The sequence below is a fragment of the Triturus cristatus genome, chromosome 6, assembly GCF_964204655.1.
Source record: "Triturus cristatus chromosome 6, aTriCri1.1, whole genome shotgun sequence".
Taxonomy (NCBI): domain Eukaryota; kingdom Metazoa; phylum Chordata; class Amphibia; order Caudata; family Salamandridae; genus Triturus; species Triturus cristatus.
Window position 1 is genome coordinate 1723728067 of NC_140589.1, and position 23340 is coordinate 1723751406.

General features: G+C 42.2%; 1 protein-coding gene across 2 annotated transcripts in view; it reads right to left on the reverse strand.

The window, feature by feature from the left end:
- RAB3GAP2 (RAB3 GTPase activating non-catalytic protein subunit 2) overlaps positions 1-23340 on the reverse strand; it is a 687447-nt gene that overhangs the window by 171226 nt on the left and 492881 nt on the right. For both annotated transcript variants that reach the window (XM_085612952.1, XM_085612951.1), the window contains exons 27-28: positions 17422-17488; positions 9757-9827 (exon numbers count right to left, since the gene is read on the reverse strand). In XM_085612952.1, coding sequence (XP_085469078.1) covers positions 9757-9827; positions 17422-17488 — 138 coding nt within the window. The remainder of the gene's footprint in view (positions 1-9756; positions 9828-17421; positions 17489-23340) is intronic.

The window sequence follows — 23340 nt, forward strand, 5'->3', positions numbered from 1 at the left end:
GCCCAGCCTTGCCCGCCGCTGTTGTTCACTTTGTCCCCGGATCGCCCCACTACTCCAATCCGGGGGGCCGGCGAGGAGAAGGCCGCAACCTTCGATCGGTGCTCCCACCGGTGTCCGGGGTCCGATTCGAGCCCGAAAAACGGGTGGCGCCTCAGCTGGGGTTCCCCGACACAGTCCCCTCAACAAGGACAGGATATCGCCAGGATTAATTCAGGAGGTCGCGGAGGTCCTCGGGAGCCTCGCACCTACGCGGCCATCTTGGTTGCGCGCTAGGCTCCTCCCCCGTGAAATCCCTTGTTGGTGGGGTTGTGGAGATGTACTTTGATGCTCAAAACACTGCTATTCCATGTAAAGGACTAAAGATTGACCCGCAGATTAAAGAGCTGTAATTAACATTGATTGCCAGTGTCTTTACTTGGGAAATAATATCCTCAACATGGTCAAAGTTAAATATAATAAACCAGCTCAGATCAACAAGATCCTCCATTATACCTCCACAATGAAGGAAGCTGCTGTACAGATGATGCTGTCACCACCAACGAGGCGGGAAAGTTGCAGAGCTGACACTTTCTGAATTGCTAAGCACCATTAAAGATTCACGTACAGCAGAGATTAAGGAGTATCTGCATGGTGCTTCCCGCAATACAAAAAGCTATCTCTTGTGATATCAAGGGTAGCAAAAATCCTTTTATGCGACCTGTGCCTTACTGGGGCCTTGCTTACCTTTCTACATCCTCAAAGAGAGCCTGGGATGGAACAGATGTTTTAGAAAGGGGAGACACTTTTAAAGCATCCCTGAAGACATGTCGATGGGACTTCTGAGACATCTGAGTGGCAATGCTGGCAAAGCCAGCCAAACTAGCACTCATTCAGTTGATAGTGCCACGGTTAATAAAAATGGCACCCTGCAATGTGGACGCCTAAGAACGATGCCTACAGATATATCCCAGCCACTTACTTTGGTGGATTGGGCACATAGACATGTGCTATAATAAACATGCAAGCGGTGTACGGGAAAGTGGTGGGCAGAGAAAGTACTCCTCATTCTTTGTTTTATGGTGGGCAATGACATCTACAACCTAATAACTCTGGTAGGGCGGTGAGCTGGCAGTGATTGAGTGGTGCCATGCTCAGCACATGCGGTTAGCTTTTCTGTTACTGTTGTGGGGGTAAGGGGTGGGAGGTAGCCTCAAGGTTTGGTAGTCACATGAGTCTTATTTGGATGGTGAATATTTTTTAATGTAATGATTATGAAGTTTACTTAATCTCATCACCCAAGGAGGGAGGTTGCTTTCAAAGTTTAATTTAATAAACAAAGTGCTAGAGAAGGCAGATGTGGTAAGGAGTATGCAAATTATGCCTTGTGAAGTGCACTGGATTATTTAGGTGGGGTTTGGGCAACTGATGGATAGTACTTTGGTTGTGTCGGTATGAATGTTGATGTGGAATTTCAGAGGGCTTAATAATTTGGTTAAGAAACAAAGTGCAAAATAGTGTTTCTACAAGAGATGACACTAAATGGTCTGGAACATGATTGTATGACCATGAGATGAACTGTGGCATTTGCGCTCCACAATTGTCTCCCTTCCCATTCCCATAGTTTGGCAATATAGGTGATTAATGGTGTTCCTTTTCAGCGTTCAAAAATACTTAAAGAACCAAGTGGAATATATGTGTTTGTATATGGGACACTAGATGGATTTAATTAATGTGCTTAACCACCACATTGCTCTGGGGTGGTGTAAACTGTACATCTTGTGTGATACGCTGCTTTTATTAAGAACTCGGTTATGCCTCTGAAATCAATTGGATGTCATTGACTGAGATGAAAGATTCCTTAATTGAGAAACATCAATGACAGCCTTAGAGTACAGATTCCTTACAAACTGCAATTCAAGCCAACTAGAAAAGTTGCCAATGAGCACAACAACAACAAAAATGATCTTCTGGAAGGACATGAAATTCCCCAAGGAGTTCTATCCCAAATTTCCCCATGGCCCTTCAGGTAATTCGATGAAAACCATAGATTCATTTTATATACTAAACCCTTAGCAGCAGAGTTACACCTCTCACCTTGAGAAAATTGTCCTCCACTTCACTGCCATTGTGGACTCTAATTCTTTTCTTTCTGAGTGTCATTCCTAGATGCCCTTTGAGAGCAAGATCCACCAATCTGTTGCCGATTGTGAGTGCTGGAATAATTTTTTCTGTTCAATAAAGATTACACTTCCATGAGACAACCCACAGAACGCTTTGGTACATGTTTACATCTCTCTCGCTCAGCATCCTTCTTTTGGCCATTTCTCTAACATTTTCCATAATTTACTCCTGTACACAATCCCTTGTCAACCACTTCCTTCATTATTCCTACAACGTATTCTCTACACCCTTCACCTACTTTTGCCACTAAATATGTCCTCTTGCAAATGCTTTGCACTCAACAGATTACATTCCCTCCATTGGCAATATAAACAGTATACCTTCTACTTTCTATCCCCACAGTCTTTACCACCTCATAGTTATATTCCATTATCTGAGTACCTAATCTCGCCAAATGCGAAGTTGATTTGTCAGAATGAACATTCATACATTAAAATATCTTAGGATTGTTCTCAGTTTGCAACATAAATTAATTTCCCCACACAGACCTTTTCAACTTTTGGACTGCCACTATACATGAAAGCATTTCTTTTTTGATAACAGAGTTGGATTTTCTTAGTATCCAATGGTCCTTGACAAAAATGCAGAGTTCACCTTTACCTGCTCTTTAGGTCAAGACCGTCCCCAAGCCATGTTCACATGCATCCATGGTAATACAGACATGAAACCAGAAAGAACAGTGACACAATGGCAGCAAAACTGAGGTACTTTTTGCATAAAACTGAAATCATAATAAGACGGTGTTTGATCATGATGTTGGAGTGATCCGGAACTGCTTTTACTGCTTCCAATAAGGCCAATCTCAACTGCATACATTCTATGGCTATCACATACTCAAGATATTTATGCAAAACACATATTATTGTTTCAGCAACTTCAAACCCTTCTCTGCCAGGACCAAGATAACATCATCGGCCTTTCTGCAGTGCTTCACCCAGTTTTGGCGAAACACTAAAGTAACTACCTAAAATACAAGAATGCCAGCCTTTCTCTAAAACAGCTAATGCATTGGACGCTTAAAAAAGATTGTAGCTTAAGCTAAGCCAGGTACCGTTCTTTTGAACTAGTAAACACCATAGGAGGTTACAAACACTTTAAGATGACACAAGGACAAGAAACTACAACCTGATTATAGTCCATTCTTAAGTCTAGCATGCATTAGACTTGTACTACAACAACTGTTTCCACCATCATCATCAAATAACTTCATTTCGGTTCAATGAACCATAAAAGTGCACGGTAAAAATATCGAAATGCATGGAGGAAACATGATAGACTGTTTAGGATAAAAATCAAAACAATTCAGTTTGATAAAATTAATTTAGAACATATTGCAATCATGGTCACTAAGGGACCTTCCTGCTAATACAGAGATCAGAACAACAAAAGACTCAAAATAAAGTCCTACATATGGGCTAAAAAACAGTGTCCGTTATGTCATCTGGGTCGTCTAGAGCTAGTTCAAAAATTGAGGTATCTAAGGCTTAAATAAAAAAAATTACAAATGCATAGTGCAAATAATATCAATGTGAGTAAAATGATGTCTCCTAGCAGCAATTAATTTGACAATGTTTTACAGTCTTTACACTGTTCAGATTTTTTTTTTTAACTTGGGTCACAAATCTGCCACATACTATGAGCATAGATCCTAGGACATTTTCTGGGCAGCATTACTGTTAGTTGTCGGGCTGGTGGATTTGAATCTCTGTCAATTACTGGAAATCCAGAGATTTGTGATTGTCAGTCTGGTTGATATAAGGTCGACAGGGCCTTGACACGGTTAGAACATAAGACACTGCCTAGGTGGGAGTGAATAGCTTCTCTGCCTTCAAAAGCAGCACCCTGTTGCACCCACCATGTAATCAACCTTGGGAAGTGGGTGACAATCAACCGCTATTACACAGTTGAGGTTCCTCATGTTAATGCAGACATGCAGCTCTGTTTCTTTTGTGTGTCACCACTACTAGGCACAGCCTCAGGAACAAGTTGTCTGCTAAATCGTCTCTTCTGAGCACATATTTTCTGAAGCATCAGATAGTTTTTTCCTCAATGTATGTGTATAAATTGTGTTCACCAGTTGGGCTTTCTCCTTCAGTCTAATCATGTATGCAAACCCTATGCGTTCAAACATTTCTTCTAGAAACATTTCCTCATGCTTCAACAAGAGTTACTCAAATTGTGCTTTCCTCATTCACCTCTTGACAGTCAAACACTATTTTTGCATCAAAACTTTTCACGTTCTGCCACATCTTCTATGCTTTTGCCCGGTCAAAGTACTATTCCCTAAATTCCCCGATCATACTATCTCAAAATGTCTTGGCCCTTGTGACCTATCTACACCTTGCCCAAGAAGCTCTCCCCCTTACTGTCTACCCAAGATGTTAAAATACCTAACAGTCAATTTTGAGCCCACCACAGGCTCCTGGATTCACATCAGACTCTTTGATTTCTCTGGAGCGACACCCTGTTCAAAGGTCTTCTCTAAAATCATGTGTACTCCTGAATCAATTAACAGACAAGCACAAAACGTGCAACCACAATTTCTACTAATGGATACTTTTACTCCCCGTCATCTACAACTAATGTCTGTACATGTAACAGAACCGTCAAAACCATACGGCACTGTTTTTCAACCAAGTCTCTGTATACATATACGTCAAAGTTTTGCTCCATCTGTAAACTTCAACACACTGCTTGCAAGTGAGCAGAAAGGGAAGGAGGATTCTGCACCTCCCACATGTTTTTGTAAGATAAGAATACAGGGCATAGCCTAAAATTACTTAATTGAGCTCCATTATTAACTTGTGATTTGCCGCCATCCTGATAGATGCTTTCAATATGTAGCTCCTCCTGTGGGCCCAAACAAACAAATGGGTTAAGTCTACCTGGAGAAAGCAAAAAATACCTAAAAGAAGCAGCTGCCCATGGCAGATGGCAATCATGGCAGAGATCTGTGCTTGATCCATTGGTCACAGAAATAAGTTCTGGCTTGTCAACTAGGGTCTGGCAGTTGAACATGCAATTTCTGACCTTGTGCCAGAGAGAGAGAGTCACCACCATTTTCCAGAGAAGGAAAGGCATGGCCAACCTCATTCTCCATTCCAAATCAAGAGTGTCAACTCTCCAGTATAGGTTACAAGAACTTTCCTGTCCAAGATGAATTTAGAGGCTTTGGTCTCAGGTCATGTTGCCATGCTTTTGAATCCCCTTATTTTCAATGTCATTCATCCCCCATCCAAGATAATTTTTTACAGCTGAACAACTTACTTCTTTTTTGCATGGACCTGCATTTGCAGGACTCTTTCTGTACTCTGTTTCAGAGTAGTTGTAGTAACCTGCTCTTCAACTTCTGTACAACTCTACAGCTTTAAGTACTGTCAATATTGGCAAGGAGGTTTTTACTGCCCTTTGTGGCATTTTTCTACTACCTGGGACCAACTTAAGACAGCAGATGGAGATGCTATCTTTTTTTTTTAACAACAAATGTTATTGATTTTTCAAAGTGCCATATGGGCGAAGCCCAACTAGCATCAAGCATGTGATAGACATATTATAAAATTGCAAGGCACCATATAACACCCCCCCCCCCCGAAGATCTGCAGAACATCAGACCCAGGCCCTCCTCCCCCTGTCCACAGGAGAGGTCATCTTTAACATATAAATTAAAGCGGGATGTGGCACTATGACTACTGGGACTAGGCCAATGGAAGATGAAATCTGAAAAGCTGCTTGATGGGACTTTCAACAATCAAAAATAAATTCTTCTGGACAGAAAATGTATTCTCCACCCAAGGATACTTTCTCGCTGTGGTTGCATATTACGCTGTTCACAGAAACTAGATTCTCTTTGCTGTGGGCAGAATAGACCTGCCTAAACAATTCTGAAACCTAAGCAAAGTCACCTGGAAGCCTAGCAATACCTTCTTGTATCTGATGGCTATTAGCTACTAATCATCTTGATACGGAGAGAGAATATTCTTCTATAACTATCTAATAAGACTGCCATTTAATACTTGGCAAAAGGATACGACTTTAATGTGAATTGATGGGTACTGAACTGATAGAGGTCCTTCTTTCCTTTGAATCTCAGGACTCTTCTGTGTTTCTGGGCAAGCAGTATGTGGAAGCCTACACCTTAAAGGTTTTTAGCACCTCTTCTATCTCTCTCAGGCAATTGTGAAAACATCTGATGTATTTCTATCATTAACTTTTTTTGGCACAGCCTCGAATATGTGGCCACTACTCACAATACTCATCTGCCTTTTCTTATTTTTCCAAGTTTTTCAGATGATCTGCAATGCTTCTACTACCATTAACAGTAATGATCGAATGAGGAAGTCGCAGCTCTTATATGAAATAGGCTTCCCACACTATACTGCCTTTTGAACAGATCATGATGCTATTCATTTCTGGAGGGATGAAGAATGATGTTAATAACAAATATCTAAGGATAGCGCTACTATATACCATAACTAAATTTGTCTATGCATAAGAGATACAGGAGGTCCTGCTACAGAGGGTATATATATGTTTTGAGTTTTCACCTTCATCACTGTGGAAGACAAATGTAGATCCATGGTGGGTTAAAGGAGCCCCAGACCCAACAGCATAAGAGAGCTTGCTGGTGCCCAATGGTTCGTGAAAAAAATATCAAATAATCAAGCCCGGTGCTAGAGGATGAAATGTTGGTCTTAACCAGAGCCACAACAAAGCTCATGTGAAACACAGCAATCTCATCTAATGCGTAAACTCTGGACTGAGATACCTGTAAGTCTGTGAGTAGTGTCTACAGCATGGCTTTTTAGTGGAATCCTTCTGAGGCACATTGAAGTACAAGGTCGTTGATGTATTTTAGGTAGAAAACAAGGAGGACTTTCCTAACTGGGAAACAGCTCTACTTTGGTTAACATGAACCCAAAGTAGAAAGTTGGACTCACCATGCCTTGCTGATGACTTCCTTGAGGCATTCTTGTCCAGATCAATCAGTAAGAAATATTTCTGGAAAGAAGTTCCAGTAGATGGAAACCTAATGGACATCTATGTGTTTGATCCTGCAGCAAAGGTTTTAGTGCCACCAATATGCCTGGCTCTGATCCTTTTGATATTGCGTGCTTCAACACAGTGTGTTGTGATATTTAGTGTCTGGACATGTAGCGACTCCATGTCATGTGCCTTAATGTCAAGCACTTACTATATCCAATGAGGTTCTTTTGAATGCAGATAGACGGACGTTGAAAGTCCTGATGGAAAAGCTGTTTGATTGTGGACTGATTTTCTGTATGCAGTATTCTGGAGACCTCCCAAATCTTCACGTACACTGAGACCCTTCTAGGAGACTCTGAAATGACTACTATTCTCAGATCCATCTTCATAAATCAGAAAAATAAACCTTCCTACTTTTTAAAAAAACTTCCACAGCAATGCAGTCAGAGTGGAAATCGACTTTGCAGTCTTAAAGTGACAGTACAGCTGTTTTTTCCATGGATATTCGCTCACTTTTTTGCTTTTAAACAGGAATTAAAAATCTTGAGAGACCGTAGTCGTTCTTGGCTTCCTTTTAAACTTGCCATGTCTAAAATGAAAATGCTTATATTTCTCTTTACAAGTTTGTAACAGGATCCCACACTGCTGCAGAGAAACTGAGTTTGTATGAATATTAATGAAAATACTTTAATGGCAGACACCACACAAATTAAAAGGTCTTCTTCACGTTTACTTCAAACCCCACTGGGTGCTCGCAGACAAACCTGAAGGGCCATCTACAGCACCAGTTTAAAAATGCATAACCACACTTGGCCTAATTCACTATCTTTTCCTCCTAGTCAAGTACCCTTTGTTGGGCCCACGCCACTTTGTAACAACACACCTAAGTTCCTCTCCTGCTTTGCAAACGGGTTAGGTAGGTTAGGTTTACTGAGTACCAGCCTAGAACTGCACTACTGCAGTCTGCTTAACTGACTGAAAGACCTAGTCTAGAGGGGTCTACAACCCAACTGGAGCTGGCCTAGCCTTCGGGAGATCTGCATGAGTACCTATACTGTACGTAAACTGCCTCACAAACTTTATTGATGTATACAAACCTTTGTTTAACTGCATTTTCGGATACAATTGCTTGAGTGGAGCTCCAGAAATAAAATCCAGAAGCTGCCCCCCCTTTGAAAAGTGGTCTAAGTTTGTAATAACACTTAAAACCATTTACTCTCGTGAAGAAACACTTTTCCTACTGTCCCACAGTAACTATTTATGGAACTTCCAGCAATCTAAGACGCGATACCTAGCATACTGAGAGAGAAAAAGTGGAGGAGCGGAAAGGGCGTCAGTTCAAGTGCAAGCTAGCTCAAAACTATATTAAAGGTAAGTTTCTCATCTGTAAGTCCTCTTTTAATTATTTCTTTGTGTATTTAATTATTGCGACATTGGACATCAGAACATAAAGCAAGGATGTAGGTAGTGAAATATTATCATAATACAATCCTTAAGTTCAGTCATACTAAGGGCCTGATTATGACTAGCCAAGGCGGCGGTGTGGGCACCGCCACAGTGGCAGTCCGACCGCCCTATTACAAGTTAGGCGGTCGCACCACCATGAGACCGCCGCAACTGCCAGGGATGGTGTTGCAACAGTCTTGAGGACGTAATATGCTTGGCGGTGCTGCTGTGGCACTGTCAAACATATTATGAGTTTCCTCTCAGTCACGGTTTTCATGGCGGTGAGCCCGCCATGAAAACTGTGGCGGAGAGGAAACAAAGGGAGCCCTACAGGGCCATGGGGTGCATGCAGGTGCCCCCCGTGTGCATGCATCTCCGTTCCCGCACAGCATGGAGTGCAGAGTCCATGCTGTGTAGGAACTGCCTTTGACGCTCCCACTGCCGTGCCCTTTTTCAGAGGCACCGCTGAAGAAACGCTGTCCAGACACAGAAAACTCATAATCTGGCAGGTGGTGCTCACACTGCTTTGGCGGTGTGGGAGCATGGCGGCCCCGCTCCTACAGCGCCAAAGTGTTAATCAGGTGCTTAGTTTGCAAGATTGTGAGGTCCCAATTTTTGTAAAGAGATTGTTCAAGTTAAGTGGACTAGCATTTTATAAGTAACAGGTAAAAATGATCATGTGGCATTTCTATTCTGCATAATAAACTTTACCGCTCCCATTGTTCTTCGTTGTCTGAAGTCAGCTTCTCAATGAAGCTTATTTTTGTTAGGATCCCTAGCCGGCATTCAGTTCACTGCTAAGCCTTAAAGAAGCATACAAGCGCCAATAAGTCCTTTGTGGATCAAATATCAGAAGGGATGTCGGAGGTAGATGTTTGGAAAGTACTTATGACTCCAGAGTAGCCCTCACTGAATTCCCATCAAGAAATAATCTCAACATTTACTGGGTCAGAAGTAATTTTCTTTCCTTTCTGATTGCTATCTTTTATCCACATAACCCCCGCACCCCCCTCCCTGAGGGAGTGCCTCAACAGCTAATCACTGGCACCCCCCTTGCTTCCTGTTCTGCATTGGAACAATGCATTGTACACCTATTCCACTAAACCATAATTATTTGCTGTTTTATTAGCACAATAACACAAAACTATTGGCATGCTATGTTTTTACCTTGTCCATTAAATATGCAGCAGCAGAAAACCTTTTCACAATAAATGTATTCCACATCATGAGGGAAAGTCCTAAAACAATTGATAAAAGATAAGAAACAATTCAATAAATGTTATTTTCCTTACAAAGAAATAACAATGAATAAAGAGGACATTAATATGTTTCTCTGGCTGATCTAATTGTATGTAGATGAAACATAAACACAATGGCACATTCTGCTGTTCGAAGGTATCTGATAAAGCTTGTGAGGTTAAAGCACACGACGTGAGAGGACATTCTTACGCCCTGCAGAAGACTAGAGTACATAATTAGTGAAAAAGCCAAGATGGAAAAATTGCAGTGCCACTGAAGAATTTAAATGATGGCACAGTGGTAGTCTACTATAACCCTGGGGCCGCATTATTGATGCATGTGTTGGTTCCAAGCACAGCTGAGCACTTATTTTATGCATCTGCACCATCTGAAATATATACATTTAATTTAGAATTTCTCAGAGTCAACACATGAGCTGCAGACAGTACAGCGTGAAAATTGAGAAGAGGTGTTGTCACTCCGTTTCCAAGCTGGGCTGCTGTGGACAACTCCTGCACTACTTAGGAGAAATTCTGAGTTAAATATATGAGCTTTGTAGATCTTGGTGACTTCCATGCATAGTTGGCAGGCACTTGGTGGTGACCTGCTGTGCTTTTAAATGAGCCAGAAGAGCACCACTTGGGATCGTATAAACAGCAGCAATGGCTTAGCACACAGCAGGCAGCCTAATTGTTGCCCTTTGCACCATATTTAACTTGGAATTTCTTTGTGCTAATGCATGAATTTCATGTACTCCTGCTTTTGGAGGGGGGGGGGGGGGGAGTTTTAAATAGAACAAACTCGACCTGAAGGTATCAGAGCGCTTTACATAAGCGCTAGTTGTGCTACAGACGAACACATTTATTTTATTAGGCACGGGGAGATTAAGTGATTTGCCCAGAATCACAGGATGCTGAGCGTCCCTGTCGAGACTCGAACCTGGTTCCCCCCGCATCGAGGGAAGGGTATGCCCAGACGTGTGTCTCATGCTCGCTACGCCACCAGATTCAAGCTAGCTAGGCTGATGAGGGGTGATACCCCGAAACTAGTCCCAGGATGCTTGTTTCTGGTCCAGGTAAGACCTGGCCTGGCAGTTCGGGCTGGACTGTTCCCATGGGGAGCAGGGTCATGACTGACTTGCATATGGCTGGGTCTAAACTGTAATACGTAGACTGCAAAAAAAAAACAAAGGATTTAACCCAGACTTGTGACTGCGGGTGAATGTTTGATTTGTTCAGCATTCTGTCTATCATCTGTTCTTTTAACACATATAACAAGGCACTTGGCTCTGCTCTGAGCCAGCACAACTGTTCATGATATCAGGGGACTAAAACACAGGCACAGACTGGAAGGGAAACCACCCCAAGAATGGTATACTTAACCTAATAGATGTCAGAGTCTAGTATTTCTACCTGGCTAAACGACTTCAAACACGAGGAGACGCAGGAGACCGATATTATAAAATACAGCAGTTACTAAATTCAAGTTTTATTTTAGTAGCAACGTAAAATAAGTAAGCGAAAATGTAGACACCACATGTATCTATGTACATTCTTAAGACAGTTCGTGGTTTATTGCAAACTTTCTTCACTAAATGGAATAAAAAGGAAGATATAGTAGCATCTAGTACTTGCTGGCAAGAATGGTTTAGACAGATTATCCCAAATGCAAAGACCAGGTTACCTACCTTCGGTAAAGTTTTTTTTCCGCTCCAAATACTTTACCAAATGTACCATAGTGTGAAACAATACGTGAAATATTATTTATCTATAATTCTGTAATACTTCCACCAATACTGCTTACTCCAGACTTGAAAAGCAAATAAGCAAGAGATTATCAGTTTCTCGTATTTGAATAGGGTTTCAGAAACTCTTTTCACGGTGGACAGATATTTTCCTGCCGATTCCTCATCTCGAAATGCCAGTCGACAGCTGACAGGATCTGAAATTTTGACTTGCGATTGGATTGTTCAATAAGAGTGTGAAAATACTGAGCCGATAGCGGCGGCCTTCGGATCACACTTTGTGGCAAGTGGGGAACAAAATAACTGATCTCACAAGTGGCACCTATGTAGACCAACAAGTAAGGGGGAGGTGGAGATGGGGGGGATGGTCAGCTCCACAGCTTATGAAACAGAACACGTGTCTGTTAACCTTTGTGACAGCTTGAGTGAACATAATATCTAGAAGCATACTGTCTCAGGCGATGTCAGCGGTAGTGATGAGAACCCAATATATACAAAGCATGCTTTTTCCTCTTTTTGAAAAGTAACTTTCGCAAGTGGCCAGAACGATGGAAAGGAAAGAAGATGCCGGTAAATGAAGCATCTGGCAGAACTAACAAGTAACAATTTCTTATAACGATACCCAATACATAAGTGTATTTGGACCTGGTGAATTTCAGGGCAAAAACCAAATCTGGTTAAAGCGATTTAACATGGGGTGGACATTACTACCTTTCAATATATAATTTCAAACATATAAGGTGTCGACCCTCCATTTCCCTCAACATGTTTAATGATTCCAGCTGTTCCCCATTCTTATTTGCTGCCCGTAACTGATGAACTATCTGCGCCACACCAGTCGCATAACCAAGATTCCTTTCCGATAGCCTTTTGGTTCAAGGCCAAGAATTTGGTAAGTCCGTATGGGACCCCACATCTTTCAAATTGTTTGTTGTTTCCTATGGCACTGTGCTTAATGTTTTTCATTCCCAGGAATGGTTAAATTCTTTGCATCCACAAGCAATGTGAAGTAGTTTGAGGTTCCCAACACAGTGCCAGTATACATTGATTTATTGCCAAAGCATGCCTTAAATCTTTCCCAGTATACAATAGAAGGGGAGAGTTGCCTCTGGCAGACTGCCCAATAAATCCTACTCCAGACAAGCTGCCAACTTTGCTTCTGTCTGTTCTGCACTGATGTTAGTATATTTCCCAAAGTCTAGACAGGTGCGGATAGCCCCATAATAGGTGGGAGAAACAACCTATCACCACACCGTCTCCAGGACAGAATACATTTTGTTTCATCCATGGAGTAGAGGTGCTTGGTGTGTAATTCCACAGACAGGGAAACATGTATAGTGCCTCCCTCCCCTGAGCAGAGTTCATAAATGTGTTAGTCCTGGTCCATCTATGACCCTGCTGGTCCTCCCCTATATGAATGTTTAGTTCTTTCTCCTATGTTTCTTGAGACAACCATTTGTGTCTGGTATGCTCGATGTAAAGCTCTGTAAATGCAGGAGATGGAGTGTGTGTCAGTATCTCCTTTCTGTATCAGTGTTAAAACCCTGGTCTAACACCCAGTACCTCCCCTGGTGACGTAGATGCTAACACTCCTCCTTCATCCACTAGAATGACGTGAAGTCCCCTTCATGAAACAAGGCACCCAGTGGGAGTACACAGGCTCTGTCCACCTGTGGAAAAAATTCTTCTTTAGTCCCAGGATGAGGTCCTGAGTACCCTAAAGACACTTTGTGTCTATCATCATTTGCTATGTCTTGTGTCGTCTGGTATTACCCAAGGATGTTCAAGACACACAACTTTCATTCTTTCAAGCATAGAAAGCTCTGTTTGATAACTATTCTTGCTGCCCTTATATGTAGAAAAATGAATAGTTTATGCAGCTTTTACACATCGTCTGTTCTGAAGGTTAGTGGTAAAGTCTAGCACCTTAGGTAGGAGGCGGAATTGAGTGCACAAGGGTCAGTGCATTGGAGGGCACTGGCTTTGTTGGAAATGGTTCCAAGGCCAGGGCCTGTGCAGTGGTGGAGTCAGGTGGCGTCATATTCACCACACCTGTTTAAGATGGCTCACCGACCTTGAGTAGTAATCCATACTGATATGAGGCAATCCTGATAATATGAAGCATAACCCAAACTCTGCAGGGCAGGCCGCTGGAGTTGAGAATTTTGGCTTCATCATTTTCAGCATTTAAATCAGCTCTAACAATGAGGAAAAACTCTGGCATCGAAGAACAGTGTCAGGACTCCGAGCGGTCACAGGACAGTTTCCTTAAGGAAGAAATGGTTTTCTCTTTCCTAAAATTAATTTGGGTTTCTAGTGGGAATACATTTTGGGGGATTGTTCCCTCTCTGGAGACTAACCTGAAGAGAAGGGGAACAGTTTGGAGTATCACTATGGGCCTTGGCCAGCAACTTCGCCTCCTACTCTCTGATCGCTTTCGTGAGCATCAATAAACAGAAGTCGCAAGCCGATGAATTGTGCTCTGAAGTTAGATGCGATGTGCAGGTATAACAAAAACATTTTCTTATGGCATTTTCAACAAGGTCCAAAAACAGAAATTTTAGGAGAAGACAACTCCTCTAGATGCTTTTGAAAGATTAGGCATTTCTTCAGTGAAGACCTTGGAAGAGCTTCGGACACACATTGATGAGGTGCAGAAAAACAGGGACTGCCACAAGTGTGCAATTTGGTGCCGTATATAATCTGACGTCATCACATCCTCAGAGGGCGTAGTCACAGCTGAGGCCTTATGGTGCTACATGCCAGCCCTGCCAGCTGGGGAAAAAGTTTTCTAAAATGGTCTGGAGCCTGGAGGATATTTAGAATGTGAGGAATTTGCAGGAAGAAGTATTCATCACTTCAGCTGTTTTTGACATTCTACAACTCCAGATTGCAGCCAAGCCCCTTTCACTGTTGTTCTTAAAAATTGAAAGTCCTCATTCCTACGCCAACCATAGAGGCTAATCCTTGACTCATTAGGCAGTATAAATTATCGGAGCATGAACCACATTTTTCAAGGACAGACCAGCCCATACAGCTCAGTCATGGAAGGAGCAGTCTGCAAAGTACATTCTACCACTCCACTGACATCAGAGCCTCCTAAAGAAAGACAAACATCTATGAGGTCATCTATAAAGTATATGGCAGTGGTTTCCTAACTGTGGGTCATCAGCCGATTTTTTTAAGTCGTGAAAATCCAAGAGGTAAATAAAGATGCCTTTCAACTCTGTTTTTAACTTGTCACATATGCTGCGCTTCAAAGACAGAGGTCAAATGCCAGGCTAGGGCCTCTGACAAATTGCTGCTAATTTTATTAACAGTGGTATTGGTGGTTACGAACTCCTCTCACTTTACAGTAAAAAAAAAAGGTAAAGTGAATTATGTGACAATCTTGCTGGGGTAGAGTGTGTGAATGGAAAGGCTGTAGGATTTTATTTTTGTAACACTACAAAATGTAAATATCTGTAAATGAACTACACATTCAGCATTTAGGAAAGCAAAAATGAAGCACATTATTTATGAAGTGTGATGGAAGCAAACATTTAAATAGGGTCAAAACAAGTCAAGAGACTTTACTTGGTGATATACATATTATAAATGTTCACTGAAGCAGATTTCCAAGCATTATCATTTGTATGCAGTATAGTTTTATTAGTGAAACTGTATATCTGTGCAAATTTAGTGGACATTTCAATAGAAAATATGTTGTCTGTAAATGACAGTGCGCTGCCATACAATGCTTTTGTTGCATAAAAAAATCGCCCGCCTCATGACCATTAAAGCTAGGTGGGTTACGAAAGTTTGCCATTCTAAAAAGTGGATCATGGTTTTAAAAACTTTGGGAAGCACTGGTCTGTGGATTATAAGCCATGTCAATGAAAGTAGCCAGTGTCAACTCTTTGCTAGGTTGGTATGGGCTCATTTGGAAGTCATTTCAAAGGTTTGCCAATGACATACCTAATCATAAGCAGCAGAATTTCCATGAGGTGTTAAAGGGTTGCTGTGTACAACCAGTAGTAAATACAGCGGCCAACTCCCACACTTGGCAGTCAATGGATATTGCCATGTTCTGGCAAATCTGTGTAGATTCGGCTAACGGGGTTAAAACTTGAAGCACAACTTAAAAATTCACACAGCTTTTTAGTCCTCAAATAGATGATGAAATGCACTGTATTGCATCAGGCATTACAACCTTAAATGCAGCCAGGTTGGAAGAAAGTCTATACCATCAGCAAAAACATCCTTGGGTAGAGGAATGCAGCAATGTTCTGCAGAAGCAAGTAAACACCCTGCTGCTGCATAGGAATCACTAACAACTTTCTCTCCTGTCAGTCAGTCCGCCAAGCAAAGGAAGGACATGGGGAATATACATGGATAAGGAATAGGGGTGTTAGGAACACATGATAGGAAGCGGGTGAGGGATGGGGAATGGACCAGTGAGGTAAAATCAAGATTGAAATTGGCGCTGATGATATGAGAGGTGGGGGAGGGGGCAGGAGTCTACCCTGTGTACACTGGAGTCATGAATATGGGGTGGGTTCACAGATTCAACACTTATTATTCAAGTCTTATAAGATGTAAAGTATTCATATGGCTAGGTTTTACTTGCATGACTCCAAATCTAACATCACAGAACACTGGAAAGCTTGAGCATATGAAAAGTATTTACGTATGTCCAAGAAGCCAATACAGACTGAGAGCACAGGTACTGAGCCAAAGCTAGACATCTGTGGAAAGGACCAAGCAAGCATTTCTGTTGAAGGTGTTTAAATAGAATTCCAACTATGATAACCTCAAAAATGCTGAACATGTATCTTCTCGCGACAGGCAGCCTCCAACGTAAAGGCTGGTTTCAGTTCTAACACCCCCGTTTATGAAAAAGTTAAGTCACACAGAGAGGTGGGGAACCCAAACGCACCATAAGCTCAACAAGTGTGATATATAAAGATTAATTTCAGACTACTGTTACTGACAGACCTCAAGCACAGGTGCACTGCATGTCCTGCTGTATGCTCTGCTGCTATCAAAGATTTGAGTACACTGTATCTTTCCTGGAGGGGCAGAGCAAAAGGGCTTGGTGTTCTTGGAAGGGAGTCAGAGTGACTTATTGGGAGTAACACGATTATGGGCATGATTAACAAAAACATTTATTTCCTATTCATCTACATTTTCGTGTGTACACCTGGAAAGCTAAATAAGGTGAGGGTTTCCAAGTGTAATTCTGGGAATGTCAGATGACAAGTATCGCTGGGTTCTATTGGGCCTATACCGAGTACTCTCATAATGGTGATGTCTGCACAAGGGGAATGGAGATAGGAAACCTCTTTACTTCTGAAGACATCCCTTCCCCTTCCCCACATCTGCGTGTGATCTGTTCCTATTCCAGTCCTGGATGAGGAGTTACTTCAGTCTTTCGTTGGAGTAAATCTCTGACCATTTCCAGGATATAACTAGTGAAAGCCCACAAACATGCACATTTTTGGGCATTCACAAACTTCCAAGGCATACTATGCCTTAGACACCCATTTCCCGCCCTTGAGCGGGATTTGTTACTATGCATTTCTCTACATTTGTAGCAGAGAAATCTGCAGTAGTATTTACATTTACACCTGTGAAGAATCCCTTTGTGAGTTAATTATAAGCATTGAAAAATAGCAAAGACTGAAGTTGGTATGTGATCTGGTAGACACAGGTAAAATGGTTGTAGAGTTGAAAGTCTTAATTGTTTCTTGTACAACACAGAGATTTTCACGACGCTATGACTCTTTAGGAAAATCGAATAAAAGGATATATCATCTGAATGGTTCAGTTTATGATATGTGACTGTCAAGTGAAAGACATAAACTTACCAAATTGGACATGAGCATTGACAATGCACTTCAGGTGATCCACAGACCTAACAAGAAAACAGGCCTCCTGGGGGAAGAACAAAAACATGTATTACGTTTGAACATGGAAAGTGAAAATAAAAAAAACTATATAACCTCACTGTAAATGTCAATGCATATAGAACATACTAAAAGTGATTACAGTTATGATTCGATTCAACCTCAGGAACTCGGATATTTAATTTACATCATTTCAATGTAAAGCTAAGCATTAATTTGCATTTCTGTCACCAGTACAGGACAGAAAAATAAATGCGTGAGAAGATTTCAGATTTGTCCAGTACAGGCAAGAAGACATTCAAGAAAACACGGTGCTTCATTCTTACCCGGGGCACTTAGTTGTTAATGTCAGCGACCGAAAACCTGTAAATTGGACTGCAGTCTAGATTAAAGTGGATGCTACCAACTGGCCGTATAAAATACACCAACTGAGAATGTGTGGCACGTGAGTGGAAATCAAATAATAAAGACAAACATACACGGCGTGCTAACCGAAATGCATTATTCTGCAGTTTCGTTAAAAGCAAGTGTCACGATTATTCAACTCAAAGGTATGCTTTTCTTTGAAATCGAAAGGAAGAAATGTCATCAGTTCAACTCAGATTTTTTTTAATTTACGTGTTTTGTAAAGCGCCGACTTTCATCTTGCAATAACGTAGTAAACAACGTCAGTTAAAAACGGAAGACAGCGTGTCGGTTGTGTCCAGCAGCACGCGTTAACCACCATCCGAAATGTGATGTCTATCGAGTGAACCGTCTTAGGTAGCTTACTAATTCGAAGGCAGTTTGGTTCAACTACGCGGTTGGATGTCGAGGGCGTTCCAGAGAAAACACTAACGTAAACCTTTACTGGCTGATGTGCATATCTCTTCTCCTTAAACACGTTGTATGATCAGTAACAAATTGCCCACAAAAAGCGCCTTGCAGACAGTCTCGTTGTATGTCACCAGCACATCCAGGTTACACGTATGGTGCACACGCCCTCTGCAAGTACTTTTCCTATACTGCTAACTCTAAAATGGTCCTTGGCCATCACACAATCTGATCTGTCGTGCACATTCGTTGTACTATATTAATAGATTCTCTTACCCAATCTTTTCCCCTAACTGAGAAGGTAATCTCAGGTGAAAATGTGGCACCAAAGAAAAATCAACTAGTCAAGCTACACTAAAACAATATTTTCTGCCATCTCATTCTAGTCGATAACCTTAGCACTGGAGCACTGCTCGGTGTCAGACGCGCAACACCCACTGGGCTGAAAGGGCTTAAAACACCCACCACCGTCAGGCTCTTTGGGCTGGGCTTTCTGGGCCTCGGCAGACGGTCTCTAGGCCAGACACCTCTACAAGTATTCTTTTGGTCTTCGGAAGGATATTTACAAACTTCACAAGCCTCTCAGTTTTCTCTTTCATTGGCTGCTCTTCTATATGAACACAAGTCGGGGACATCACAGTAGGGATAAAATCTGCTGTTAACACTTTCTTCCCCATTCTCAAATAGACAGTAAGAGTACTCTGCGACACACCCACAAAAACAAAAGACAGAATAAGACCCCGTCTTTGACAGAAGGATGCTGCCTTGCAATGGATACATATTTACAGTTTGCTGTATGTCCTCGAACATACATTTAAATGGTAGTTTCTATAATCTGCTTAGAGCTATGTGACCAATAAGAAGTGTGGTGCTATTTAAAAAACAACGAAACCAATGAAAAATTGCATTCTGCCATCTCGTTAAAAAAGGCTGTGTACAAATAGTTCTATTTAATGAATGTGATATGCAGCTTTAAATAGGTGGCTACATGGGCCAGCATTGACCCTCTGCAGACACCTCTATGAAACTGATGCCAGTACAGGTTATTTGGGGGATTCTGCTGTATCCCAGGTGCAGCAGCTATTGGTGAGAAGGATCCGGGATCCTCTGTCCCCAGTGAAATATGCTGCATTTGTGCCAGTGTAATCTGTGTACACCGGGACATATTCAGCAGGCAGTCTACTTTCCGTTGGGAGCACCAAGCTGGAGGCATTGAGGGGGGTTTCTTATTTTCACTTCCAACTGGGCTCAAAACAAAGGCCTGCTTAAAAGGGCCATCAGCCATCATTTGTTAAAGTATCATCCTGGTTGGGAGCTACCTGTAGAATAACACCTAGATGCAATGCAATAGCGTAAACAAAGGCCTGTTATCAGTTCACAAGTATGTTGATGCTCTTAATAGGAATTAAAAGGTGCATTTGTCAGGAAAGGGACTAGCTGAGTCTCTCACAGACTTAGTTCAAAGCTATAAATAAAATCCGCACAGGACAACATTTTTGACATAAACTACAAATCTGTGATCTGCATTGTATAGTGTGCTTTGTAGCACGCCCACTAACCCCGCATGCTTCGTTAGGAGTCAAATCTGTGACTAGACAAAACACAGGTCTTTCTATTAACTGCATTAACCACCAGAGTTTTTACTATTATCACGTGAACATTGCTGGGTACACAAATTTCTCTGCAGCAGATGCCTTAACGCCATAAGATGTTTAATAAGAATAGAGACTTTTTTCTAATCAAGGGATTGCCCCGCCACATCTCCAGTCATACTGCTGGGCCACCCAGCTACAGGCTATTTATGACTTGGTCCATGCCCCAGAAGGGGACCCATCGGTCCGGTTGAACAGATGCGCCATGGTGGACCCGGAATGGGAGCACTATTTTACTAAAGCGAAAAAAGCAAGACCCTTCCTGCCCCAACCTGGGAGCTTTGAGAGCCTGGGATAAAATACATGCCATTATAGGATGGAAAGGGTAGGTCCCAAAAGACACACCACTAGTGGTAGGACAGATGCCATAAGAAGTTCCCATACTGCAGTGCTTTGACAGATTGAACATACTCGGGAATCTCCAAAATACGAGACGTCATTGAGGATGGCGTGGTCAAAACATTTGACTCTATAAGTAGAATATGGCCTCTCACGCACACATTTCTACAAATACACACACCTCAGAAATGTCCTCCACACTGAAGAAGTTGACTGGGAAGACCTGCCAGAATCTGCCCCCTGGAGAACCTCTTACTGAGAGCTTTACTGGGCGGGGGCAGTCTGAACACTATATACGGCCATCATAAACAACATCCCAGATAACCGAGGGGAGCTACTACAGTGCTGGAAAAAAGACCTGGGAGATGGGGGATGTGGATAGGGAGACGGCCTCATCCAACTGAAAATACTACACAGGGTCTACCTGGACAGAGTCAAGCTCATAAAATGGGGAAGATACCCTTGTCCGGCTGTCTTAGATGCTGTGATACCGAGGGCTCATTCTATCACACCTCCTGGGGCCGCCTAGAGACTCAAATAATAGGTCAATCCTTCAGGAACTTGGCACAGTGCTCGGGGAGGAGATGCCACACAACCCCCAATTCATACGTTTGGGTGTCACCAGGGATATTGACCTCCCAAGGAAAAACTGATATTTTGCACACTTGGGGTGATAGTGTGGCTGATCACCCCATCAACTGAGAAAACAGACGTGATTCTACTTTACAAGGGATAAGTGATATTACACTGGAGATGCCAAGAAGATATTTAATAAGGAAGATATTTGTGAATAAATGCCATCACGGATCCTGAAACTGGTTAATTTGAATGTTGTCTCGCTTGCAGATATAGGGCCCAATTTAGATTTTGGTGGATGGAGTCATGGTAGCAGAGTCCTTTACGTCCACCGCCCTTCTGTTACTCCGCCTACGAAACCTAGAATTCTCCTCTTGCCCTGCAGTGAACTCTATGGTTTCTTTGAAACCACCATCATGGAGAGCCATACAAAGCCAATTCAAATGTTTGGTGTGAATTGCCATTGGTGATCGATGCTTGTACCAAACTTTTCTTTTCCAAAAACAAACTCCCAAAGCAAGAATTTGTTTTTGGAAAAAGAAAAAACTAATGGCACCAGCACGATTGGAGTTTTCTCCCATGGAGTGGAGGTCATTTTAAAGTCCCTCACTATCAGGGTATTACTGGTGGTGACAAAACAGTAAAAAAGTCATCCAATCTCATCCTGTAAATACGGATGACTGTCGGATGACTTCCCTCCAACGACCAGCACTCCCTGGGTGTGCAATATCTCACAGACCATCTCTCACAAGCCATGCATGTAGATCCCAAGTAGGTAGATGGCAACTAAGGACCTCAATGCCACACTGGCAGGGGAAAAAACTCTCTAGGCAACTGCATCAATACACTTTGACTCTGTCTAGAAGCACACTAGGGAATGCATTGGGATTAACCTTGCTGGTGGATGCCTGAACCACCAAGCTTAGGTGCAGAGTAAAAAAGGCCAGGGGCGATCCTATGATATCTAGTCAATGGACAATTTACCGGGGGAGTTGAGCTCGTCCTAAAGCAAGCCACCATTAAAGTTTCCATCATTAAACCAGCAAGGGCTCAGAAATGCAGGAAATTGCTGTAAGATTTCAGTCAGTAAGTTTTCCTAGGTCTCTATGGTAGGTAGCTGTAGGTCCAACAAGTATACTGCTCTGCGGACCACTCAGACGAAAGAGGCACTCTGCTCAGCGAGAGACCCTCATGAAAAGTCTAACTCTGTCTCAGACGAAATCCAAGCCACAGTCATTCTGTATATATAAGTATGGGCCGGCACCAGTGTAATAAGGTGGGAGCAAATTTTCCACTTCTTAATTCTCTTCTTCGCCGTTTGGAACATTTTGAAGCACATAAACTGCATCAGAATCAGATCCGAAGGCTTCCAGAACAATAAACCTGTTTTCCCAGTAGCTAAATTCAGCACAATGTGTCTTTTTAACTTTTCAGCAAAGAGGAGCTTTTCAATTTTCTGGCAAGACCGGAGGCTCCTATTATGCTTTCTTATCTTGCTTTATTTTCAACAGCAGCCAAGATAAGTACTACAAACTACAGTTCACAGAGAGCCTAGCGAAATGCTGGCCAATGGGAAACCACAAAAAACACAATATCGTATCCAATCCAGACTTAGTAACATGTAAAACGTCATAACTGACTGCGAACAATCCTCTTTTCTTGCTGCTCGCAGTCAGATAAGTGCCTTCTTTTTGTTGTGCTTCGTTTTTATGCATTTTAATGGTTAATTTTCTTAATATGTGACATTGGTTTTGATGTTCTGTGCCCAATTACCTTTGTGCTCCCTCGCTTGTCGAGTTATTGCCTTTGCAGCCGTTTTCGCACTCGGTAGTGCCCAGCTGTTATGTCCCGGTGCTATTTTCAGCCCGGTTTCAGTGCCCAGCTCCTCTTTTTTCTCCAGTTAACCCCTTCCTTACTGCGTGGCTCTTCCTTATTTCCCCTAATGGAGGTTGACAGCTCCCCTGGTTCTGACCTACATAATGAAGGCGGTGAAGCCTTTAAAAGTGATTTAAAAGCCTTTATTAATACTTCTGTAGAGAATGCTGTGGAAGCATCCATGAAGCGCTTTTCCAAAGGAATGGAAAATTCTATGCTAAGTTTGTTGTCTAAAGCTTTGGCCCATTCTGCGGGGGATAGGAGAAATAGAAAGTTGGTATCCTCTCTGTCTTCTAAAACTGCGTCTTGTTTGACTAGCGAGTCCCCCTCGCACCAGAATGAGGACCCTGTTCCTCCCAGGCCTCCTTCCAAGGAGGGGTTATCTAATTCTGACGAAAAAAGGAAATTAAAAGCAAAACATGTTGGTGTACCTAAAAAATTGGTGATTTCCACCATTCTGGACACAGACGATGATATGGGTGACGCAGATGATGATATCTTTGACATTGCTGACCCTCTTTCCCCTCCAGCTAAGAAATGCAAATTGGATTCCTTTGCTTTTTCTCCTGTTTTAGATTCCGATGGGGTTCTCATGTTTGACCCTTGCACCATCCGTCACCCCAAC